The sequence below is a fragment of the Rhinolophus ferrumequinum genome, chromosome 10 (assembly GCF_004115265.2).
Source record: "Rhinolophus ferrumequinum isolate MPI-CBG mRhiFer1 chromosome 10, mRhiFer1_v1.p, whole genome shotgun sequence".
Lineage (NCBI taxonomy): Eukaryota > Metazoa > Chordata > Mammalia > Chiroptera > Rhinolophidae > Rhinolophus > Rhinolophus ferrumequinum.
The window spans coordinates 23,288,426-23,315,760 of NC_046293.1; the positions used below are offsets into that span (position 1 = coordinate 23,288,426).

General features: G+C 47.0%; 1 protein-coding gene across 2 annotated transcripts in view; it reads right to left on the reverse strand.

Moving 5' to 3' along the window:
* The window catches only part of ANO2 (anoctamin 2), a 309,555-nt gene that overhangs the window by 272,669 nt on the left and 9,551 nt on the right, over positions 1-27,335 (reverse strand). For both annotated transcript variants that reach the window (XM_033117469.1, XM_033117468.1), the window contains exons 2-3: positions 13,803-13,987; positions 12,164-12,490 (exon numbers count right to left, since the gene is read on the reverse strand). In XM_033117469.1, the coding sequence (XP_032973360.1) occupies positions 12,164-12,490; positions 13,803-13,987 (512 nt within the window). The remainder of the gene's footprint in view (positions 1-12,163; positions 12,491-13,802; positions 13,988-27,335) is intronic.

The following is a 27,335-nucleotide window of genomic DNA, read 5'->3' on the forward strand; positions in this document are numbered from 1 at the left end:
TTACACCAGAACTTTCTCCTTCAGGAAACCTCCCATCCCTGCCCCTCTTGGCTCCAGGCATTATGGCAAGACAGTTAGGATGTGTATCGACTATATATGCAGACAAGGTCTGTACAGGCAATTTACAATTACCCAAAGCAGTGGAGGTGAGTGTTAGCACAGATCAACCACAGCCCTTTGTCCTAAAGGGAATCACACGCTGTGTTTGCGGGAGGAAGATCCCAGAATGTCTGTCTGATTCAGCTTGGCTTAGGCTAAGATTAATGACTGAATTAGGTTCCATTTCCTGAGCATCCTAACAGCAGGAGGGAATGACCCAGAATGCAAGAGGCTGTCCGCAGATTAACCACTCACCGTCCATAAGTAGCCCATACATGGAATAAACCTGCATATTTATAGGGGTCGTCCTGCATGACCCCGAGAAATTGTCTGCCTTCTGTTTCCCTCATTAAATGCTGACCTCTCCAAATGTGCTGACCATTTCACCGTCCTCCTCCTTCATCCCAAACCAGCATAAGCCTCTATACACTCCATCTCAAATGTTGTCTGGCTGTCACAACATCAGGCTCCAACGTAAGCAGCTTATGACAGTGAGGGTAAAGGAAGGAGGGAGACCTGCCTGGGGCCATGGAGAAAAGGAAAGAGCCAACGTGGTGTGATTTCCAGAGCCCTGTTCTACCTGCTGAGGCTCCGTATACCCCCATTCGCTTACAGCTTTGATCCCTACTGAAAGTGCAACAGCTGCAAAGCAGAACGGTACTGGTCTGAGTGAAAGACCTCAGAGTGGATATGAAGGAGGTAGCATGATGGGAAAAGCAGGCAGAGAGAGGCTACAGAAGAGAGCAGCTGAGCACGCCAAGCCCAGCGCCTCCTGGGCCTACCATCATCCCTCCTGATGCACACAGCCAGGATCGTCCCAGCCCTCCTCCCAGAAGGAGGAGACATTCCACAGGCTCATTGTCCTCCCTGCCAGGGCCCCACGGTGGCTCTGCATACCACCCTGCACCCCATGCTCTCTCCAATTCTTGCAGTGTCATCCCCCAGCCTTATCCTCCTGGGATCCCCTGCCACTTATCACCTCTGCCTGCTGGCTCCAGATCCATCCAGCTGTCTCAGGGGTAGTCCTGAGCAGATTGATTCCTGCCGCAAACATAGCTCCTCAGTAATTCAAAGGTACCTGCAGGGATCCAGCTGTTTTCTAACCCCTGGCCTCCCACCTAGGCAGATAAGACGGGTGGGCAGAAGAAGGGACAAAGACGTACACAGAGAAAACTGTCAAGTTCAGAGGTTCCCTTCTCCTCTCCTGAACCTGCGTGAGCTGCTGACAACCCCAGTGGTAAGAGTAAGGACGCTCCCTTCCCCACACCAAGCTCGGAAGGCAGAAGTCTTAGCTCTGGAGAGGTGGAACACTAGTGACTAGGAGCTCAAGCTCAGGTTCTGAATTCCTTACTGTCACCAGTTGTTTGACCTCGACCAAGTTACATAACCTCAGTTTTCTGATCTGCGAAATAGAGGCTGTAACAAAGACTGTATAGGGTTGTTATAAGGATTAAATGAGTTACTCTATGTACCTAGCACAGTAAAAGTGTTTGTTGTCATTACTAACAACTTCAAAAGCAATAGTAAGGGCCTCAGGAAGGGGTGTTCTAGATTCCTGAGTCCCTACCCCCTACACTCGGAGGCACGAGGGAGAGAACAGGTATTCCTGGCAACACTGAAAAGGAGATTTCCAGTGACTGCATGAAAGTAGGGTCCCAGCACCAAACAGACCTTCTGGATGTAGCCACGATCATGGGACAGATCCTCACACACCATCCACAGGAAATAGTTTCTGCATCTTTTTCTGAAGAATTTCATAATCACATCATAGAGACTAGCCTGGCATCAACACAAACATCGCCAAGTTCACAGCACTAATCATCCTGGGCTATGGAATTTTCCCAACGGCACAGAACCAGAGGATGCTAAAGGGAAGAAGAGAGGGAGAGAAGTAGAGAGAAAGAAAAGATGGAAAAATAGAAAGAAAGAAAAAAACACCGCTAACAACACCCAATGCTCAATCTCTTCCCCCAGAAGGTCACCAAAATCCCCTCAACATTAGACCAGAGGGCAGCCTATAAAGGCTCCTATAAAGGTTCACCACACTCCTCTCTCTCCCTCTCTCTCTCTCTCTCTCCCTCTCTCTCTCTCTCTCTCTCACACACACACACACACACACACACACACACACACATACCCCAACTCCCTCCCTCCCACTCCCTCCCTTAGCGTCTGCTCTGCTCAGCCCTTTCCTCCGGTGGGTGACTGAGAGGGCTGCAGATTGCTGTGGTATTTTCTTCCCTGGCTGGGGAAGGAGATGGGAGAAGCAATGGCAAAGCTACTGCCCACTGAGAAGTAGGAATGGGACAGGGTTCAAGTGGAGAGAAGGGAGAGGCACGACAGGAACTTCAGAGCAGGGTTTCCAGGCTGCTGCAAGAGAGCTCGGGACGAGAAGCAGGGGACAGGGTTCCATCTTCCTTGGAAAGCCTTTCCTGTCAATCCCAACTCTCGGGGATCTCTCCTTCCCCTGAACAACTGTACAGTATATTGTCTTTGCTAAACATTATGCTTGGAATCAATTCAACAAACACTGTTAAGTATTTACTATGTGTTAGACTCTGTATAAAAAAAATAAAGAGCAAAACACAATCCCTGTTCCCAAAGTCTTCAGTCAATCCAGGACAAGTGAAGCTCCAGAGGGCGAACTGTTTTGGTAATGTTGCCCAACGACGGAATGAGGAGCATTAGATTATGGACAGGTAGAAGAGAGCATCAAATAACATTTTTAAATAATGAAGAAGTTAGTCTCTTCCATTATTCTGCAAAGATAAAATGCGGTTTAATGCCAATATGTTTTTAACCTCTCTGATACTAGCCGAGCTTCCTTTTTCTTGTTGGTTTGTTTTTTTTTTATTTTATTGCTTAATTGAGGTATCATTGACATATAATATTATACTAGTTTCAGTTGTACAACACAATAAGCTTCTCAACAAAGAGCAAGCAGGCCCCTCAGCCTTGGACCTTCTGCAGCCAACTGTATCCAGACAGAAATTAATGACGTTATTTTGTTGCGGGTGTGGTTTATTTTTGTAGTTATTATCTATTTGTTGGCCGGTGATATTGGTTCTCCATTTATGATAATATAATATCTCCTTTTAAAATAAATGTAAGATTAAAAAGTGAGCCAATGTAGCCAAAATATTAAGCAACTCACAATGTGAGTGCAAATGCCTACGCCTAAAACCATGACACTGATACGCAGTGGTATTCAACATCGTGACCACGGTACTCAAGTAACTGAAATCTTTTACCAGGGGAACCCAGAAAAGAAGAAATCAGCATACGTGGCTTCCTGAGTGTATCTCTCATTTCCCAACTAGACAGTAAACCATTGTGCTTCTTCCTTTGGGGTTGCCTAATCCACAAGTAGACACATTCTTTCATTCAGAAAATGGGAAGGAAATTCAACTCAGCTCATAAGGAGGAGGAAAAATTGGAAAATTAAAGCAAAATGCAGACAGGTGGGAGAGCCAACTTGGATCCACTGGCAAAGGGGAAAACCCAAGGTATGAAGGAACCCCACACCATTCCTGCAAAGAACTGTGGAAATAATGACACTTCATTTTATGACATTGTACGATCTATAAAGTATTTTCACCCGTAGAAGGTGTTGGCTACAGATAACAGATAGGAAAATAGACCCAGCGTGGCTAAGAGACTCACACAAAGGTGCACATCTGTGAATCCCACGTGTTGCCCTCCCACTGTGTCCTGCTGCTGGGGAAGTCCAGGTGACAGGCAGGAAGTGACTCCCACTGACAGTCACTGGTGTTCTAGACAGTCTGCTAGCAGAGCCGAGACCCCCGGGCCCCGCTCGCGGCCGTGGCCCATGTTGGTCTGAAGGCATCCTCTCCGATTCCACAAGCACAGTGAGGCCAGTACACAGCAATACACAGGCTGTGAGCACGGGTGGGGAGTGTGCCAGCAGCCAGCAGCAAATACACAGAGACGCTGAGGGCCCCTCGCTCCAGCTCCACGCCTTCAGGGGCCTCCTGCGTCTGCACTTCACAAAGAAGACACAACAGAACAGCACGCCCATCAAACTCCACTCCCTCTGACTTCCTGTTCCTGAAAAGGTGCTAAAACCCCACAGGCCTTCTCTGAGGCGTGGGAAGACTATTCTCCAAAGGCCTGTGGAGGAGCTGAGTGTAAGTTCCCTGGGCTGGAAGAGCTCCGAGACAAGGAAAAAACATAGTTTTGGCTAAAATATCCACAGCCAGACCTACCCCACCCCTCGACACCTGGCAACAAAGGATCCCCACGCGGAAACTCAACAAGACAGCTATGAGAATATCAGCAGTCACCTAGTCCAGACCCACACCCAACCCTTTGGAACGCTGAACTGGACACACAGCCCAGCTGCTGACCATGGTGGCGTGGGATGCAGCAGATGAGATTCCCCAACCAGCAACGCTCAAGGGATACGTCACAATGGACCCAGGGTTCCCTAGGAGCCATTAGGCCGTAAGTGGTAATTTTCCTGAATCTTTCTGGGGAGATTCACAACACTACGGCCATAGCTGAGCTCGTGAGCAAGTCAGAAGGGACAGGAAGTTGGGGTCTCCAGGGAGCACTGTCCACTTCAGAAGACAGTGACACGGCTAACTACCCTGCCAGCTCCTCTTCCTTTTGCTTCCACCGTACTGCTCCTTACACTCATGGTATACAAAACAGGGAAGGCGGGGAACACCACTGCTTTTGTCTGGATGTAAACAGAAGCATTATGACACCTGGAGAAAGGCCATCGCTCCACTCACCATTCCACTCACCCTTTGCTCATCCAGAACAAAGGTCAGCCTTCTTAGCAGAATGCATCATGAATGTTCATGAGTGTCCAAGCAGGCGGGGGCCTTGGAGACCCACAGGAGCTATTAGAACACCCCCAGGTCACAGTGCCCACTCACATCGGCTGGGATCCTGAGTATTTGGGGGCAGGGAGATGGAAGGGGGTTTAGACAAGAGCCTCAAGTCTTCTCCGAGTCACCCAGACCATCAGTCACTCTCCCAGAATTCTTTTCCAACCTCTGTTACTGCACGTTAGACCTCACTGGGTGACTCTTAGAGGTCAGGTCTGCTTTGCTAATAGACTACAAGGTCCTTGAAGGCAGGGACCACGTCTTACTCTCCTCTGTGTTATCAGCCCCTGGCCCAGGATGTGGCACGTGTAGATAGATGCTCAGTAAATGTCTGCGAAACGAGAGGCAGGAGAGAGGGGGCCAGAGGCGGAGCCTGGAAGGTCTCCCCTGATAGATGCTTCCCTTCTGAGTATCTTTACAGTCGAAGTGACTGCCCAAGTAGTCTCTGACTACAAGCACCATGAACTTATCAAATGATAAAAGAAGGGCCTTCTTTCTCCATGTTGGTCTCAGAGCCCGACATATCTAGCACGGCCATGAAGAGGAATGATTAACAGGATGGAGAGTAACTGGTCCCTGACCCGATCCTCACCAAATACAGAGACTGATGTGAAGGATAGCAGGAAACATGAGCGATACTCAAAATATTTAACCACCAACATAGCAAGCATAGTGTGAAGTCAGAACAGGCACCAGCCATGGATCCCCTGACAGTTATACCAGGAGCAACGGTCAGACGTCTGCTGCACAGGAAGATAATAACTGAGCTACAAGGAAGATGGACCCAGCAGAAGGAAGTTAGCCCATCTGACTTATTTGTTTGCATAGACTCCCTATAATCAATATTTCATTCGTTTAAGGCATTAAATAGCAGCATGAGCTTGCACAAGTCACATCCTTTCGACTTCAGTTCCTGCTCTCTGACGAAACTGAAAGACACTGCAAGCCCTTCCAGTGCGAATATCCTATGATCTTTGTACTTCACAGACTGCACCTGGTAACGGAAACCCAGCAAAACACAGAGCCCGCCAAGGTAGTGCCCAGGCCAGAAGCACTTAGGTCAATCGTTAATTCTTGCCCGCTGCTACTGTAGGATGAGAGTCATAAATAACCCAAGTCCAAAAACTCCTCCCAGCCCCTTTTGAAGGATCCTGGAGACCACTAGAAGCCCTTGTCAACAGATGAAGGACACCAGACATGAAGGCCTTGAGAAAGAGCCACACCCAGCTCCCTTCCCTCTCTAGTTAACCCCTTTGCCTGCTTTACATTCCACCCACTGCCCAGTCTTTTCAGAACCTGGGCAGTGCTTACTTCCAAGGCTGGGTGACTGTGTAGGCCAAACGCCACCCCTTATTAAGAGACTTGGGGGAGCAGGAGTTAGGAGATCTAGTTTCCAGGCACAGCCTTGCTCTTCACCAGTGTGACAAGGCACTTTGTGTTTCCTATGACATGGGGACAATAGCTGCATAACACTTCAGTGAGACTGCCATGCATAACAGATAAGAATATTGAATGCTAATTTTTTATTATAAACTCTTTGAAAAGGAAGTACAGCATATTTACCTGAGTTTAGGGGTTTGACTTCCCCTCCTGGCCTCTGTCTGTATCCCCATCCCCGGGCTGCCTCCCCTCAGAGATCAGATCCAGCCAGCCCTGCTGTGGCTCTGCTCTGCTCAATTGTGCAGTCCCAGGGGCAGGGGCTGCTGGGGTTGTCTTTGTTGTGCTCCCTGAAGATCCCTTGGGGTAGGAAAGAGAGGCAAGTGTGACGCCCAAGGCTCCAGCATGCTGCTTCAGGGTGGGGCAAGTGGGATAGGAACACATCCAAAGCCAGGGGGAAATCACAGTCATTAGCGCAAGTCAACAGCCGTGTGACTGCTACCCACGCTCATGCAGGCGTAGCGGCCATCACCAGGAAACAGTACAGACTGGGGCATCATTCACTCCCACACTCGCAGTTTCCCTGCACTTGCTGTAGCCTTTCCTAAGAACACAGACTCCTACCCCCTTCCTGAGACTACTATTTCCTGAGAAGGAAACAGACTAATTTTATAATGGAGTCAGCAGGGGCATGGGGACCCTTACCCCATAGAAATACTCATACACTGCTCCCCTCACTGCAGCACCAAACAACCTGCCCTCAATGCCTGAGGCAGAGCAATGGACAGGAAGACCACCCGGGACAATGTCACCATAGAAAACCAAACAGCACAGTTTTCCTAAGAATCAGGAAATTTCCGAAGTCCTAGTTTTCCCAGCAGAGCAAGATTTGAGAGTTTTGAGAATACAAGCTCCATACGGCCAAGAGAGAAGACAGCAGCGGTGGCGCCCCAGGTGGCCCTCATGTGCAGTGAGGACACAGGTGTCTCTGTCGTCCACACACATCTCCAGCGATGTCTTTAAGTGAAATTCTAATAAAATAGCCAAACATAAGAAAACATAGGCAAACTGTGGGTTAGTCGCCTAATAAATACTGAATAGTCTTTAAAATATAAATAGGGACACTGTCAATACATGGAGATAGGCACACAAATGATAAAGTGGAACATCGAATGGAAAATATGCACCAATTATCACCCTGTCTAAAGCATACCCAGATACCAACGAGGGTCAGAAATGAATCCTGCAATATTCAGTCAGAGTTCAGTGGATACAAAGTTCCTTTGATCTGTAAGGCAAGGTGAATATTTTTTAATGCGTCCCTGGTAAGAACCCATTTCTCTCCATTTATCTTAAAATCCAAGTGAAACCAGAGGCTAAAAGACAGCCCAGCCCAGAGCGGTGGGGACAGCTGAGTAGGTGGGGCCCCTACACCTGCTCTCCAAACTGCCACCAGGTGCAATCAAGCTACGACCCTGCTCCAATGAGAGGCCACTTCCAGGCTGCTGTTCAGGGCCAGGGGCTGAGCATCGGGACACAGAGAAGAGTTGTTCAGACCCCAAAAGGCCCCCAGAAGGTTGTTCAGACCCTCACCGGCTCCAGCTGACGAATCTCTAACCAGTGTTTACCACCTACATGGCATGTGGGGGGAGGGGATTTGAGGAAGAGGGTGGACCATTGGCCCTGGAGGAGGTAACAATTCATTCTCATTTTGTTGGGGTGACGCAGAGTTGGAGGCAACCGGAATGTCCATCATCACTAGGGGAGTGACTAGGCAAATTGTGGTGATGGCAAACTGCTCATCCACTTAAAAAAAATGGATTAGCTGCAGACGCAGGACATGAATGGTCTGAAAAATACAATGCTGGAAGAAAAAAGCAAGAAACCGAATGGGCTATAGAGTGCCTTATATAAACTAAAAATGCACAGAGTTCTGAGAAACTGTCACAATCAAGAAAAGCCTAAGGAGACCTGACAACTACATGTACTGCAATATCCAGGGTAGGACCCTGGAACAGAGAAGGACAGTAGTTAAAGACTAAGGAAATCTAAAATACAGATTTTAGTGAATGATAGTGGGTCGGTATTCATTAATAGTGTCATGCGCACCATATTGATGTAGAGTTAGTAATAGGGGAAATTGGGTATGGGGTAAACAGGAACTCTCTCATTTTTCTGTAAATATAAAACTGTTCTAAACAACAAAGCCCATTTTAAAAATGAAGAAAATACATAAAGGAGGAACGACACTGTACATTTCCCAGAGACACAACGCCCAGGAATGACTGCCTGTGGAGTGAGCAAGCAGCGACGAGTGAGGAGGGGTATTTAAATGAGTAACGGGAGGGTCCTTCCACAGACCAGTGATAACGATGTACCATGACTGAGAAGTGCGATTAAGCCAACTCTTTGCCTTAGAGGTCCCAAAGCCAATAACAGTGATACATTTTTAGAAAACAGGGAGAGAAAAAGGAAACAAGACAGCAGGCCATGATGGCTACACAAGTGGGGGAGGCTCTGATGACATGGGGAACATGGGGGAAGCTGAGTAACCTGGAAGAGCCCCCTGAAGGAGTTAAGCAGGCCTGGAAGCCAAGGGTGGGGATGGGAGGGAGGTGTTTTTGGTGGTTGCACAACAGTGACAACAATCCAGGACCCCCTGCACAGCCCCATCTAATGCTGGTCAGTCCCAAGAGCTATCTCTGGGCCCTCCTAATTGCCAGCCAAAGCCAGGAAAATGCAACAGCAACCAAAATGAAACATGCTGGAGGAAGCAAAGATGGGCAGTGATTCTAGCAGTAATAGTAATAATAGAAGTCGACAGGACAGTTACATTTGAATTTCAGATCAACAATGACTAATTTTTTTAGTACAAGTATATCCCCAACATTACACAGAACATACTTACGTCAAAAAGTTATTTGTTATTGATCTGAAATTCAAATGTGACCAGGCATCTTGATTTTTTAATCTGCTAAATAGCAGTAACACTTACTCATCACTATTCTAGATACTACTTTATTAGTTGTCTTGTTTTATCTTCATAACAACCCAATGAAGAATGTATTATTATTCCCTCTTTACAGATGTGGAAACTTTGACTCAAAAGGATCACGTCTCTTGCCCAAGGTCCTGAGGCTAGTAGATGCCAGGCCTGGGATATGAACATCAGTATTCGGACTCCAGAGCCCACATCTTGAGTATGATGCCACCTCCCGACTAAGCAGGGGAACAAGGCCCAGGCCTCTGCTCCCTGGCACCAAGACAGGTTGAGGACTGCAGGCTCCCACAGTGGTCGTGCCAGGAGCTCCTTGTATGGCCCTCAAAACACACCACTACCTCGAGAAACCTGCCCACCAAACACCCCCCCACCCCCCGCCACCTATCAGAGGCATCAAGTGAGCTTTGGGTTTCAGAAAGTGAAAACCAGCACCCCCACAGAAATCAAGGTCTGCTTGATGACTTACTTCCCTTCTGAGTGTCTTTACTTGGAGCCCCAAGTAGCCCTAAAAGAGCACACTGTCCCACCATGGGGAGAAAATAATGAGAAAAGCAGCACCTCGCTGAAGGGTCCGGATAAGCAGCATAGGCCAGCACAACAAGGGTCTGAGCCGGGCCACACGCCATCCTGCCTGGGGCCCTCTGGGGGTCCCTTCCTGCTTGGGGACAGTATTAACTTGAATCTTACAAAACAGGCTTCTGATAAGAATGGCACCCCATCCATCAGCATGACACCTCTTGAAAGAATCACAAGCAGCATTTATTGAGCACCTTCTATGTACGAGACATTGCGCTGAATGTTTTCATTGCCCTGTCAAATGACAGGACACGTGAAACTACAATCCAGCAGGGCACCTATTGTTTTGGAGATGAGGGACCGGAGACTCAGGAAGGTCATTTATTGATTCAACACTTGTTAAGCACCTACTAATTTATTGTTTAGACTCTGTCCTAGGTACTGAGGACACAGCAGTGCACCAAACAAGACGCTTGCCTTCAAGGAGGAGGTGGGGCACAGAGAAAAAAACAAATAAATTTCTCATGTTATTGCAGGTAGCAGGGCTAAGTGCAATGAAGAAAAGTAAAGCAGGATCAACGATTAGAATGGTGGGTGGGGACATTCTAGCCAGGATGGGCAGGGAAGATGTGTAGAAGGAGGCAGCATGTGAGTATGGGTCTGAAGTGAGGGAGTGAGGACACACACATCTGGGGAAGGGTGCCCGAGGCAGAGGTGACCACCACCTCCAAGGCCCTGAAAGGAGTGTGACCACCACATACCAACATAAGGCCCGTGGGCTGGAACAGGAGCGGGAGGGTGAGAGGGGCAGGCGATGAGTTTGGAGAGTATGGCGATGGCAGGTCATTTTTTTTAAATATTACCATGGTGTATTTATGTCTTTGTTCAGGATAGAGAGAAATGCAATGAATCACTAGTAGTAACATGGGTGAGAAGGTGTTGAAAAGCCAGTCTGCTGAAAACCATTCTTCCTCTGACATGGTATAGTATATGAAACTCTCACCATCGGGTCTCTCCACTTAGTTAAACTGAGCGGGCCGGGACAATTACATAATCTGATAATGTTACAAGGGAAATAATCCAGTAACACAACGAATCATGCATGCTTGGAGCGACTCAACACCTATCCAAACAAAATAACCCATAATCCTTGCCAGTGGGCGTGGGACCAAACAAATTTTCATTAAGTCTTCAAATTCTACAACTTCTCTGCTCTTTAAGGTGCATTCCTCAAAACTCCAGAAAGAAATTAAAGGGGAAAAAAGGAACCTCCTTTTCCCTCCACACACCATCATAGAGCTGAGGTTTAGAGAAAGTTCCAAAGCTTAAGGAATGTGTGTAGAAGATCTCAAATGATAGAACCGTTTTTGTTCACTGTCCCCTCCCCTGCTACAAAGAAAAACAAGAACACAGGTGACCTACAGGGATGAGGGGAACAGATTTCCATTTGTAAACCTGTAAGGGGCCATTGAAAACCACGGTATGAAAAGAGGCTTCAAAGTTATGAGGAACACAGTCAGAGAAGACTGTCAAAAGAAAACAAGCCATTAGTGAGCTGGGTAACAACAGAGACTGAGCATCTTCCAAGGCCTGATGGCAGGGCGTTTTTAAAGGATCACTGTGGTGTATAGAAATGGATGGGTAAGTGAATAAATAAATGGATAAATGGATGGATGGATAGATGGATGGATGGATGGATGGATGGATGGATGGATGGATGGATGGATGGGTAGATAGACGTGTAGATACATGGATTGCCATGAATTCCCTTTGGCTGGCTACTGACCAGAGGTGAGAATGTGTGTAGCTCACAGGTTCATAAAATGTATCCAATGTTTGGTTCCCAAATAATCAACTCAGTTGATTCAGTTCCCAAATAATCAACTTCGCCAGGCGGAGTCCCAGACCAGCACACGCCTCAGTGAAGTAGGTCCCACGTCGAGGAATTTTGATCCAAAGTTCAGTAGGCAAACCGGGTGTTCATCCGAAGGAAACCGTCCCTGAGAAGGCCACCGGGCGGGGCCTGAGCACACCAGGAAGAAATGCTTTGCCTTCAGTCCCTAACAAGGCCAACGCCCACACAACAGAGTGGCACGCACACCACCCACTGCCTGAGATGCCTGAGGCAGCAGCACTAGCCACACCAAGACTCTTCCTCTAGTCCTTGGGAAAGAAAATCTGGTTTACCCACCAGAAAGATAGAAGCCACCTGCAAGAACAAAGCCAAGGCCGCTGCAGGGGACACCGATGCCCGGGAGCCCAGCCCTACAGGGCGATCCCGTCCCATGACCCTGTGACGCCTGCCCAAGCTCACCTCCAAGTCCTTCTCGAGCTCCAGCCCGGCCTCCAACAGGTTGTGCTCAAACTCCTCCCGCTGCTCCTTCCTCTCCTCCTCCAGGGCATCAAGCGGGCCTAGCTCAATGTCACCAGGGCCCCCAGCATGGCGCTCCTTGCCCGTCTCCCCATTGGAGACGATGGCCAGCGAGTGGCCAGGGAAGCCGTGGACAGGATGCGCCCCACGTTTCCGGTAGTGGTAGGCAAGCACGTAGTCGACTTTCCTCTGGTTGTCACGGAAATGCATGAGGCTCAGACAGGCCTCCGAGAACACCGGCTCGTTGGCATCCATGTAGTTGTTGACGATCTGGCCAGAGAGAACAGGACAGGGATGGTGAGGCCCGGTGAGGAAGGAGCGAGAGACAAAGGAGGCTGACCTGGCTCTGGGCCCCGAAAGGTGTAGTAGGAAGCAAATCCCTCAGGCCCAAAGGCCCCAACTGCCCCAGTGAAAGGACAGAGTGGCCTAAATCCACCCTCACAGCCCTCCCCCACCTGTCCACAGCCCAGGCATCGGTGCCATCACACCTGCTCTGGCATCCACACACACACATAGCCTCACATACACACACTGCCTGTGCAGCAGCAGACCCCTGCATGCCCACACCACCTGCCTCCACACACGGAGCCACAGGCCCACTCCTGCACACGCCCTCACTCACATAGACTCAGCCGCTCTGCACCAGCACTCCTGCACACGTCTGTGCACACATGCCTCCCCCGTGTACACTCTGACACACACACATGCCCACCGCCTTGCAGGTCGGCAGACCTGCCTGCAAACACACACATGTGGACACACACACAGTACTCACTGGCAGGTTCTCTGGCTCCATTGGAACAAAGACCAACGTCTCGCCCCCGGCCCACCCCCACCTCCCACCCCACAGGGAATCACTATACACTGTGCTCCTCACAGGCCCACATCTTCCTCTTCCTCCTCCGCTCCAGCCACTGGTGAGGACTCTGCCAGAAATGGCAGCAGGGGGACTGACTCCTGCCCTTGTGCACCCCCAGAGATGGGAGGCTGAGAGAAAAGGAGGAGAAAGAACAAGACAGAGCAGAGGACGAACCTGCCTTCCCTTGGGTGTTTCCCTGTTTATTACTGGTTTGATACCCAGCTGGCTCAGCAGCCACCTGAGAGGTCACCTGGGCAACCAGATGAAGCACCAGGCACAAGGGAGAGCCTTTAGAGCTGCCAAGCAGAGGTCTGCTTCCCCAGGCCTGCGGGAGGGGGGCCAGGGAGTCTGCAGACCAGCCGGTGAGGTCACCTGGCCTCACACCTCCACTTCCCTGGCCTCCTCTGACCAGAAGACTCCCGTATGGCTGGGACATTGTGCTGTCATTGACTTGGAGAAAGAGGAGAGGAAAAGGCCCTAACAAAAACCCTGGGGGTCTCTCTCTCTCTCTCTCTCTTTCTCTCTCTCTCTCTCTCTCTCTTTCTCTCTCTCTCTCTCTCTCTCTCTCTCTCTCATTCTCTCCTCTCTCTCTCTCTCTCTCATTCTCTCTCACACACACACACAAACACACACCTGCCCCCCAGGTGGATGGTCCCCAGTTAAGAGTTTCCTTTGGGGCCCCCAACAGGGTGGGCCAGCCAGCACCCCAATCTCAGTACTCACAGAGCTGTTGTGGGCGCGCCCTCCACCACAGGACTGGCCAGAATCTCGGTTGGAACTGCCCTGAAGATCTGGGGCTCGGGGACCCAGCACCTTGAGGTACTGCTGTCCGTGTTTGGGGTCCTGGCCGCCCTTGGACCCTGCCCGAGGGCTCAGCCTGCGAGGGGAGCCAGGGAGCAGGGGGATATCTGTGGGGCAAAGGAGGCAAAGTTGTGTCAGGTGATGGGAAACTCGAGATGCAGAGAAAGGAGGCAGAGGGAGGTGCACCGGGGTGGCCCTAAGAAAATGGTTATGTCTCCTCACAGCCTTAGTTAGCCAGGGTCGCACTGGTCACAGGGAAGGGAATATGGAGAAGGAACCAGGGTGAGGTCTTGCCCCACTACACACACACACACACACACACACACACACACACACACACACACACACACGGGGGTGGTGCTGGAGCCACCAGCAGGAGCTCCTTTGGATGACGGCTGTCATAATCTCTTACAATTCCCAGACAAGAGGAGAGGGGTAGTGTCAGGTGAGCCAGAAAGGGTGGAGCCTGCATGGAGAGACGCCTTGAATTAATACCAAAGGCTTAGGTTTTACAGCCTCACCTGGGGCAGCCAGACCAGCCAGCATCGCCCCTCAAGGAAAGAGCGAGGACAGACCAAGGGTGGGCCCACTGGAGACAGGAGTGTCCTCTGACAAAAGGGCAGCCCCCAATGCCCTGCAGGGTCTCCACGCACCTGTTGCCTCCACCAAGGCCTCAGAGCTCCAGGACTCCTTCTCGGCCCTCCCCAGAGCAGCCTTTCTAACAACCGGAAGCAGGCCTGCAGTGCTATCTCAAAAAGCTTCCGGCATCACCCTGGAGGGAAAGGAACCCAGGTGGCGATGGAGTTGCAGCATGTTAGAATTTGAAGGGACTGAAAGATGAAAGACCCCAACTCTGCTCTGCAGCAAAGCCCCAGACAGGCCACCAGTTGCCAAGGTCTTCCAGCTGATCAGACTCAACCTCTTCCCACCTCTGAGAAACACTTTCAAGAAGAGCAGCATAGCCAGTGCACCTGAGCTTAAACCTCAGCTCTGTCTCCTGGGCTTAACCCTCACTTCTTGCTAGCTCTGAGAGCTCTCTGGGCCCGTTTCTTCCATTGTAAAATGAGGAAGAGTCCCAAACTTGCAGGACTGCAGTGAGAATAAGAACTAGAGATGTGATGCAAAGTAATCGATAGCTTATGGACATGCAATAAAAAGTGGTTATCACAGCTATCCTTATTATTTTCATTTTAAGCTCTGTGTGAGCAGAAATCACACCTTATCCATCCAGCTTGGCCCTTAGCTCCTGTTGAATTCATTAGTTAATTGATTAATTAATGAACAGTAGCTCTTCCAGGTCTCTTGAACAGAGCTTCCGGGCAGTTACCAGGTTGTGGAGCAGCCGCTGTGCCCAGCTCTCCTGGGCAGTTTCAGTAAGCCTAGATGTCTGGCCCCTGCCCTTGAGAGACAGGATTTTTTATGAAGACAGTGCCGACATGCAGAAAACACAATTATGGCCAGCAGAGTATAGCTTTCATCATTTAGTTCTATATGTAGGCTCCAATCCATATTCTGGGAGACCAGAAAGGCTAGGTCAAGGTAGGCTTCCAGAGGAATTCAGCCTGAAGGCTGGTCTTGAAGGGTGGGTGGCTTCTGGAAGGCACTCCATGGAGACATAACACAGAGGGCAGGAGTGAGCATGCACACTGGTGGTACAACAGGGGGCCTCCAGCTCAGGACATCAAGGCAGGGGCTCCTTCCTTGGTCTCTGGTCTTGCCCCATCCCTCTCCTTCATGCCTTTCTGTATGCTTGCCCGCCAATTAGCCCAGGGCAGAACTGAGGACTCCACACCCCAGGAAAGGCCTGGAAACCTCCAGATACGTGGCTCCAAAGCCCAAGACCATCCTGATGTGTAACTGGGCAGACGATAAAGGTGATGCTTATCAAGGCCTGCCCTTTCTTGACTATTACATTCACATTCACAGCTGTGACTCGGGGTAGCTCAGATTCAGTCAGCCTAGGCTGTAGTCAAACCACTATCCCGGAGCTACCATCCACTAAAGGTGCCACCTGGGGGTTGAGGCTGGCCTCTAAGACCCTACTTGCCTCCTGGCTGCTCCCTCTGCTTGCTCTCTGACACATAGATCACGGCTGCCTGTAGCCCTGCTTTCATACCCACCTTCTCCCCCAAACCAGCCTATGGTTCAGTCATTCAGCTTCAGAAAGACATACCAAGCACGAATGAGGCCGACATGGAGAGACTCAAGAGAGCTGGCTTACACCATGAGAAAAAGCTGAGGGGGTATGTGAGTGAAGCCTGGCCATCAGGAAGGGTGGGACAGAGAAGCATACTCCAAGGGAATCCTTTCAGAGGCTGAGACGAGGTAAATTGAAGTTGATCGGAAGTAAAGGCCACCATACACAGCCTATGGAACATGTCACCCATTTGGAGAAATGGAATCGTCTTGCCTTCATTGACCATCCACGTGGCTTCTGACACACACTACCTTGAACAACAGATCCAGGTGTTCATGACTTAGCTGCCCTCCGAGGCTATGGGTGTCATCAGGTGGGGACATGGCTTACCCATCTCGGGATCAATCAGATTGATGTTCACAAGCTTGGACCTGGGCCTCTTCTCTACCCTCTAATTCTTTCCCCGGACACTCTCATCCACTGCTGTGGCCTTCATTATTATCTACGTGCTCGTGGCTCTGCAAATTTTTCCTTTAACCCTACTCTTCTCAGGCACCAGCTCACACAGTCCCCTGCCTACAGGCACTGCCAGCTGGATGCTTCAGAGCCCCCTCAAAACCAGGATGTCCAAAACCAAACTTAGGATCTTCTCCACCACATGGTTCTTTTTCACTATCCCCTATCACTACAAATGCTGCCACCGTACTGTCAGCCCACACACAAACCAGAAATCTACAGGCAGCCTTGATCGCCTTCTTCCCTCACCCCATGTCCAGTTTGTCACCAGTCCCATGAATTTTACCCCTGGTATATCTCCCGAATTCATCTGTTTTTCACCACCTCCGTGACTACCATCCTCACTCACCTGGATTACTCCAATCGCCTCCTGACGACCCCTCACCCCGCCCCCCAACGCTTCCGCCTTTATCCCCCTTCATTGTTCCCCACAAGGTAGCCAGTGGGGTCCTTTCAAAATGTCGATCTGGCCAGGACACCTTCACGTGTGGAGACTTCTGGTGCTTCCCGCCGCTCTCAGGCTTTGAGACCCTGCATAGTCTGGCCTGCGTCCATCTCCCCTCATCTCTCCCCACGTCCTGCTGGATCTCTGAGCTCCAGCCATGCTGTTCTGCTTTCAGTCTCTTTAAGGAGCCACACTCCCTCCCAGCCCAGGATCTTGTGTATATTCTTGCCTATGGCTGGAACATTCTTCATCTAGCTGTGAGCCCGTTATTTTGGTCATTAAAGGCCCAGAAAATCAAAAGTAGCACATTCCTCTTTCAAAGAGCTGCCCATCGAGGTGTAAGATAGGAATATTCAGATACTACTGGCAAAGCTAATTTGCTCCCACCCCAGACACGACTGAAGTTCCACAAGCCAAGGTGGTACAGGCATGGGGCCACACAGACACATGTGAAGTCATCAGAGAAAAGTCTCTGAGCTTCATCCAGTGGACTTCATTGATCAGCAGAGCCAGAGAGAGTGGGCCTCAAAGAGCAGCATTTATTCTGGTATCACAGTAAACATAACCCACCGGTGGCAGCCCATTGATTGTCCAGTCAAAGAACCTCTTTCTATGCCCAAGCCCTTGCCCAGACCCCCAAATGCCCACCCCAACTGACCCCCCCATGTGTGACTAGCTCCTTTCAGTTGTCCAGACCCTCATAAGCCTCCTAGAGCATTAGGGTTGGGGGAAGGGAGAGCCCTCCTCCCCTAGTCGAAGTGTAACCAGATGAAAATGAAGAGCAGTCTCCCACTGGGCCTGGACAGAGGGCAGCCCCACCTTGGCAGCAGCACCTGCCAACATCCACATCTGCTCCCAATCCGTTCTCCTACTCCACCCTCAGAGGGATCTTTTTAAATTATACATCAAACTACTCCACCCTCCCACTCAAAGCCCTCCAATAGTTCCCCGTTGCCAGAGTATAAAATCTTTACCATGAATAGAAAGGTGCTACATATATTCTCCAACCTTCTTCCAGCCTTCTTTCCTATTCCCCATCTCGGGAAACTAGAGTGTTCTGAATATTTTTATCACCTCGATTTGTGGAGACCTTGAAGCACAGTGGAACCATAGGGGCATTTGAAAAGGGGGGAAGAGGACTGTACATTTTGAGGGTAAGGAGAAAATGAAGGGAAGGAGGGCTGTGTTCTGTTCTTGGCGTGCTGTTTGGAGGCACCTACCACCTTTCTGACTGGTCCATGGCCACAGCGGACAGTCTTTACCAGGCTGAGAACAAGAAAATCAACGCCAGATGGTGATTTGAGAACACATTAGCACCAGGGCAGGCTCTGCAGAAGGCCAGCTGAGAAACATGGGAGTGCATTTAACCACATTGTTCTCTTTCACAGTCTACAGCCCTCCCAGGACTAGGCGTCAGTCCCGTGCCGCACGGCAGGCACTGGGCGTCAGCCCCGTGCCCCACGGCAAGCACTGGGCGTCAGCCCTGTGCCGCACGGCAGGCCCCACACAGAGCCAGGAGCGAGCTCAGACTCACTGTGCCTTGGTGCCTAGACCTAGCATTGCCCTCGTTCGGGAAAAAATACTTTCTCTCTGTGCTTAGTTATTCTTTCCATGATTGGTGGAGAGGGTGTCATTACTGTATCTTTTCCTCATAGGATGAGTGTGATGACACAGTAAGAGAAAAAATCAAATTTCTGGGAAGTACATGAGCTATGAAAATGCGAAGGACCGTTATCAAATCCCATTAGCCAGTGCCTGCCCCCTCCATCTGTCTCTGCCCAGCCTGACTTCTCTGCGTCATTTCAGCCACTCTCTCCAAGTCCCCAGAATTCCCTTTCTCTCCCCCCACCTGCCTACTTACTATTCACTTCCTCCTTGAAGCTTTCCTAGACTACATAGGAAAAGCACCAGCTATCTATCCCCCATTACAACAAGTAAATTTATTTGCTTACTCATCTGGGACCACCACACAATTTTTTGGCCTTTAGGTCCAGTTTTGGCTCTTGTAGGGATGAATTCTGTCCCTTCCAGTTGGATCCAACCTCCACCACCCATTTGGGCTGCAGGTACCTTAGGTTGCACTACAGAAACCGATGAAGGAGCAGGATCAAAGACTTCCAGAGAAAAGAAAAGAATAGAAACGAAGGCAGGAAAGGTAGCTTGTTTTTAGAGTTCTCGCAGAACGTGCCTTCTCATTGACCCTTCCCTGACCTTGCCCAAGGCCCCTCCCCAGCTTTGGTTCCCCCATGTTCTATGCCTGCACTTTCCCATCCACCATCAGGTTCTTCAATATCCATTCCTTCATTTACCCGTGAGCTGTCTTAACTAAGAAGCTAACTTACACCAAAGGACAAACAGCCCATGCTGACATCCTGATAAAATAAAAGTGAAAGCATTTTGAAAACTTTAAAGGGCCCTGCAGATGTCACTAGCCCTGCATGTTCGCAGAGGCAAAGGTCTTAGCTCCAGGAATACTCTCTAGAGGTGGGCACTGGTACTCCATGCCAGGGGAAGGGAGAGATGCTGAAAGGCAGTTCTTCCTAGCCCTTCACGCCATGCCACACCGCTTGGACAGTTGGGCAGGAATCTTCAGGGTCACAGCAGCAGCTCAGAGCACAGAGGGGCTTCTGAGGAAGGGAGAAGGGCAGAAGCAGGATATGGAGAACTAGCTAGACTAAGAAGGCTCAGGCAGTAAGTGACAGTGGCAAACCTGGAGCAAAGGGACCAGGTGCCACAATCAAGAGAAGGCAGGGCCAGGCTGGACAGAAAAGGAGCAGGAAGTGGGTTCGCCAGGCACGGAGGAGGGTGAGGTGAGTCATCAGGGCCCAAAGAGGTTCCCAGAGCCTCCAGGAGAGAAGAGCAGGAGGAGAGGTTTCCTGGGGGAGCTGGACTTCCAGGCAGCACGGCTTTTCCTCGAAGCGTCCCTCATGGCATCATTACGGTACCATTATTAACCACTGGCAGGTGAGGTGTGAAGTGCCCTGAAAAATAGGGCAGCCTCTGTTACCAGCCTTTCAAGGCCATTGCTTCTGGGAAACCCTGATTGGCCAGGGCTGCCCTGAGGGGAGACAGAGCATCCACACTCTCCAAGCTCAGAACAAGATTCCGGGTGGGTGTGATCCTACTGATAGGCAGGCCTTCTTAGGAGCCTTAGAGAGAGGCCTGGGCACTTTCAGATTTTGAAGGCACTCACCCTGTACCCTCCCCAAGCACCCTGGGATGGATGGATTTCATTTCAGTTAGGATCAACGCTTACATTGAGGTCTCACCCTACTTTCCCGCATGAATTTGACCCATGACAACAGTCTAAATTTGAGGCTCCAAGCTCAAAATTTGGACCAATGGCCCTGCCGATCACCCCACCTCTTACCCCGTAGGTCCTGTGGAACAGCACCTTTCTCAGCCTCTGCATGCAGCCAAAGTAACAGAAGGACTCCAGTTCCCCAGGATCCTTTGCAAATCTGCCTCCTCAGCTCTGCTTATCTTATAGCCTTGGTTTAAAAACAGCCCTCTCTCCCCCCATCTTCAAACATCTCTTTCCTGATGATGCCACTGCCACAATTTTGCATCCTCACGTTGCGCCTGGATAAGTAAGAGTTAACTGGCCTCACTGCCATTAGTCTTGCTCCCCTCCCATCCTTCTCAATCCTCCATCCTCCACTCACACTTCAGCTAGTGTTCACACTTGAAACAGTCTGACCAAGTTACTCCCATGCAGTGGCTTTCCACTCTTCTGAGTATGAAGACCCAATTGTCTCATATGGTACACGGGGCCTTCCATCATCTTGAGGCTCACAAACAAGCTGGCATTCAAAGACTCCATATCTGGCTGTTACATATTTCTGCTGTCTAATCTGTTCGTCAGGTAAGAACATTCCTCTTTAGCCAAACCTGTCTCCAAACCGACTCTCACTCTGTGCCTCTCCTCATGCAGTCACCTTTGCTTGGAATGTTCTCTCCACTTGTCTAAGTCTCATCCAGCTAAAGTCCTTACTCCTACACCAAGCCTTCCCTAACCAGCTAGGGAAGTCCTCAAAACGTTTACAAAATTTGCCTGTTTTGGCTTTTTATTCCGAGCATAGGACTCTGGATTCGGTAAGGGCTTAGTAAACGTTTGGAGGTAATGATGTAAGGAATTAGGGGATCCTTCCTTATGAGTGAATTTTGACCAGAGTAGCTTCCCCTCTGGACTGAACACAGACCTGCCCTAATCATAACAACAGCTACAACAACCCTAACAGCTGATATCTTACATGTGCCGGGCATTGTTCTAAGCACTTCACATGTATCAACTCACTTAATCTTCAGGACAACCCTATGAGATAGGTACTATTGTTGTCCCATTTTACAGATGAGGAAACTGAGGCATAGAGAGGTCAGACAAGTTCCCCAAAGTCACCAGCTAGTATGTGGCATACTCACAGTCCACACTTTTAACCACTAGGTGAGACTGTGCAAAAGGAAGAGGGACAACTGAGACTACTTGATAATTCCCTTCCTGATTGTACATTCTTAACATCCCTCACCCCTTTATAAAAGCCTTTTAACAAATAGCATTGGCAGTCCATGCTACACTGTGGTTTGCCGTGGGGCTGACGAGATGAAGGTATAAATGCCCCTCCTTCTATGTCATGATGAAGTCGCCAATCTACAACATAATTGGTCAAAACTGTTCTGGTAGCTAGTTAATTATACATTGCCATGAAAAAGCATGCTGATACAATGGTGAGCAAATGTTATCCTCCTCCAACCCCTCTCTACACCACACACACACACACACACACACACACACACACACACACTTTAATGAGGTTGATTGACTCCTCCCCTGGGTGTGCTTAGTGGGTTCCCTCAATGTCCGTCATCCTCCTCTGCCACCCACAAACATCTTCTGCGTCTGGCCTTTCCCCTCCTCCTGGGTGTAACCAAGATGATAATCCCTTTCTTATTCCTGTCTCTCCAAAGAAGATGGAACAGATTTCTAATGCCCAAAATGGACTGGGTCTAAGGTTAAAGCCTAAGACAGCTCTTTCAATCATAGCTCCCCAGCTCAGACTGTTGAGGCCTTCGGATCTGAATAGATCTGAGGGTTAGAGAGGGATTCAGCAGATGTGAGACATGTGGGTGAAGCTGAGAATTTTATAAAATGTCCCAAGTACATTTATAGTCTATAGGAAACTGCTCAAAATTCTTCTCTATGTTACAGCATTATTAAATGAGTAAGTTCATGTCACATAGACAGTAAGCGTCGCCTGTTAGGTTATGCTTTCCATGGGAACAGGAATAGTGGCTATCTTGTTCACCACTGTATCTTCAGCCCTAAGCACAGGGACCAGCACATAATCAGCTTTGGGAGCAGCGCGACTACCTTCACACAACTTGGGAAAAAGGAAGTCCCAACAGCAAGCATCAACTGAGATGGTCGCACCATGTAGAAGCTTGAAGAAGTGTTCATACACACCCTTGACATACCTCTAAGTCTAACATCAAGGGGGCCAGGCTTTAAGGGGACTGGAGATTCCATAATAATTAGTGGGAGGAAAGCTTAAGAGGCACATATTTTAAATTTCGCATAACTCCACCTCTAATAGGCTGGCCTCGCCAAATATAGATTGCTCTTACCTAAAACCAGATGCATCTTCATTTGACAATCAGTGAAGTTATGATCACCACATTCCAAAGAACAGAACTAGGAGAAGTAGTTCTGGAGAACGAGAAACAGCAGCACACAAGAGCTGCTCTGTGGGGAGGAGGAGATGGTCACGGGAAGCCCGACTTAAAATACTAGGATTCAGTACCTGGGAAAGGTGAGGATAATGGAGACACAGAGTGGTTCTCAACCTTGGATGCACACTGGAATCACCTAAAAAGATTAAAATATTGAGCCCAGGTTCCACCTCAAGATTTGGAGTTAAATTATCTGGGGTATTCTATTGTACCACCAAGGCTGAGACCATTTGTCTATAGAATCACTAACAAAATCAAAACGGTGAGCACAGATCTAGTCACAAGGTCTTAAAATATTAGAAGGAAGAAGAACCACCTGGAGCTTGAACAAGGTAAGCTGAGGACAAGTAAAACAAAGTGCCCCTTAGCACAGTGAAGATAAATATTTAGAACCAGAGATTTGCCTTGACTTGGGTGTTTTAAGAAATGGATGATGCATCAAGGAAAAAAATCAAAAGATACCCTGAACACGAAAACAACTGAAATGCCCATCGGTATGCAAAAAAAAAAAAAAGATACCCAGACTGGATTAAGAAACTGTGGTACATTTATACAATAGAGTATTACTCAGCTATAAAGAATAATGAAATCTTACCATTTGCAACAACATGGATGGACCTAGAGAATATTATGCCAAGTGAAATAAGTCAGACAGAGAAAGACAAATACCATATGATCTCACTTATATGTGGAATCTAAAGAACTGAATAAATGAACAAACTAATCAGAAGCAGTCTCAGAGATATAGAGAAAAAACTGAGGGTTGCTAGATGGGCGGGGGTGGGGATGGGCGAGAAGGTGAGGGGATTAGAAAGCACAAATTGGTAACCACAATATTGTCATGGGGATACGAAAGACAGTTTGGGGAATATAATTAACAATGTTGTAAAGATTTTGTAGGGTATCTGTTGGACACTTGTCTTATTAGGGAGACCACTTCAGAGATGGTGTAGATGCCTGATCACTGTGCTGTACACCTGAAGCTGAAGCAGAATAATAATGAATGCCAACTATAATTTAACATATATATAGCCACAGGGTGTGGAGTACAGCACAGGGAATAGAGTCAGTGGAACTGTAACAGCTATATACGATGTCAGAGGAGTAGTAGATTGTGGAAGAGGGGTTATCAATTTGTGAGGGATGTAAATGTCTAACTATTACATTGTTTTGTACATCTGAAACTAATAATAAAAATACAAACAAACAAACAAAAAAGAAGTACAAACTGGTAGTTATAAAATACTCACGGGGATGTAAAGTAAAGCAAAGGGAATATAGTCAATAATATTGTAATAACTATGTATGCTGCCAGATGGGTATCTAACCACTATGCTGTACACCTGAAACTAATATAAAATAATACTGAATGTCTGAATGCCAACTGTAATTAAAAAATTAGAAAACAATAAAAAAGACAAGTGCAAAAAAAAAAAAAGATACCCAGAGACAAATGAAAATGAACTTCAACGACCCAAAAGCAGTCCTAAGAAGGAAATTCATAGTAATACAAGCCTACCTCAAGAAACAAGAAATATCTCAAACAAGCCAAACTTGCACTTAAAGAAACTAGAAAAAGAACAACAAACAAAGCCCAAAGTGAGTAGAAGGAAGGAAATAATTAAGATCAGAGTGGAAATAAATGAAATAGAGCCTGAAAAAAAAAAATACAAACTATCAATGAAACAAAGAGCTGTTTCTTTGAAAAGATAAACAAAATTGATAAACCTTTAACCAGACTCATCAAGGAAAAAAAGAGAGAGGACTCAAATAAATAAAATCAGAACTGAAAGAGAAGTGACAGTTGACACCACACAAATAGAAAAGATCATAAGAATATCTTATGAACAATTATATACCACCAAATTGGATAATCTGGAAGAAATAGATAAATTCCTAGAAACATACAATCTTCCAAGACTGAATCAAGAAGAAATAGAAAATATGAACTGACCAATTGCTACTGACAAAATAAAAAAAACTCCTAACAAACAAAAATCCTGGATCAGACGACTTCACAGGTGAACTTTACCAAACATTCAAAGAAGAATTAACACCTATCCTTCTCAAACTGTTTCAAAAAATCTAAGAGGAGGGAAAGCTCCCAAGCTCATTTTTAAGAGGCCACCATTACTCTGATTCCAAAAACAGAAAGACAGTACAAAAAAAGAAAATTATAGGCTGATATCCCTGATAAACATAGATGCAAAAATCCTCAACAAAATATCAGCAAACCGAATTCAGCAATTCATTAGAAAGATCATACACATTGATCAAGTGGAATTTAATCCTGAGACACAAGGTTAGTTCAATACCTGCAACTCAATTAATGTGATAAGCCACATAAACAAAATAAAAGATAAAAATCATATGATCATATCAATAGATGCAGAAGAAGCACTTGACAAAATCCACCATTCATTTATAAAAACTGTCAGCAAAGTAGGAATAGAAGGAACAAATCTCAACATAATAAAAGCCATATACGCCACAGCTAACATCATACTCAACGGAGAAAAGCTAAAAGTATGCTACTTAAGATCAGGAACAAGACAAGCATGCCCACTTTCACCACTTTTATTCAACATAGTATTGGAAGTCCTAGCCACAACAATCAGACAAGAAAAATAAAGGCATTCAAATTGGAAAGAAAGAAGTAAAACTATCTTTATTTACAGATGACATGACGCTATATACAGAGAACCCTAAAGATTCCACCAAAAACCTATTAGAACTGATAAATGAATTCAGAAAAGTAGCAGGATACAAAATTAATATTCAGAAGTCAGTTGCATTTTTATACACCGATAATGAACTGTCAGAAAGAAAAATTAAGAAAATAATCCCATTTAAAATTGCATCAAAAAATAAAATAAAATACTTAGGAATAAACTAAACCAAGGAGGTAAAAGGCCTGTACTTGGAGAACTATAAGACACTGAAGAAAGAAATTGAAGAAAATACAAATAAATGGAAGCATATACCATGCTCATAGATAGGAAGAATTAACATCATTAAAATACTACCCAATACTATCCATACTACCCAAGTAATCTATAGATTCAGTGCATCCCTATCAAAATATTAATGGCATTTTTCACAGAACTAGAACAAATATCTTAGAAATAGTATGGAACCACAAAAGACCCCGAATAGTCACAGCAATCTTGAAAAAGAAGATTAAAATTGGAGCTATCATGCTACCTGATATCAAACTATACTATACTTCAAGGCTATAGTAATCAAAACAGCATTATACTGGCATAAAAATATACATATAGATCAATGGAACAGAATAAAGAGCCCAGAAATAAACCCACACCTATATGGTCAATTAATCTATGACAAGAAGGCAAGAATATACAATGGGGTAAAGACAGCCCGTTCAATAAATGGTATTGGGAAAATTGGACAGATACATGCAAAAAAAAACGAAACTGGACCACCTTCTTACACTATATACAAGAATAAATTCAAAATGGATTAACAATTTAAATAGATGACCCAAAACTGTAAAACTCCTAGAAAAAAACATAGGGAGTAAACTCTCTGATATTGCTGCTAGTAATTTTTTTTTTCTGATTTATCTACTCAGGCGAGAAAAAGAAAAGAAAAGAAAAAATAAACAAGTGGGACTACATCAAACTAAAAAGTTTTTGCACAGCAAAAGAAACCACCAACAAAATGAAAAGACAGACTACTGAATGGGAGAATATATTTGTCAATGATACATCTGATAAAGGGTTAATATCCAAAATTTATAAAGAACTCATACAACTCAATACCAAAAAAACTAACACTGGATTAAGAAACTGTGGTACATTTATACAATGGAGTATTACTCAGCTATAAAGAAGAATGAAATCTTACCATTTGCAACAACATGGATGGACCTAGAGAATATTATGCCAAGTGAAATAAGTCAGACAAAGAAAGACAAATACCATATGATCTCACTTATATGTTTATGCCAATTAAAGAATGGGCCAAGGACCTGAATAGACATTTCTCCAAAGAAGACATACAGATGACCAACAGACATATGAAAAGATGCTCAACATCACAGGGAAATACAAATTAAAATCACAATGAGATGCCATCTCACTCCTGTCAGAATGTCTATCGTCAATAAATCAACAAACAACGAGTGTTGGAGGATGTGGACAGAAGAGAATCTTTGTGCTCTGTTGGTGGGATTGTAAATTGGTGCCGCCACTATGGAAAACGGTTTGGGGGTTCCTCAAAAAGTGAAAAATAGAACTATCTTATGACTCAGCAATCCCACATCTGGGTATTTATCTGAAGAAATCCAAAACATTAATTCAAAAAAGATGCGTGCACCCCTATGTTCACTGCAGCATTATTTACAATAGCCAAGGTACGGAAGCAACCTAAATGCTCATCAATAAACGACTGGATAAAGAAGATGTGGTACAGATCTATAATAGAACATTACTCCACCACAAAAAAAAATGAAATCTTACCATTTGCGACAACATGGATGGACCTAGAGGGTATTATGCTAAGTGAAATAAGTCAGACTGAGAAAGACAAATACCAAAAGATCTCACTTATATGTGGGATCAAAAGAACGAAATAAACAAACAAAACAGAAATAGTCTCATAGATC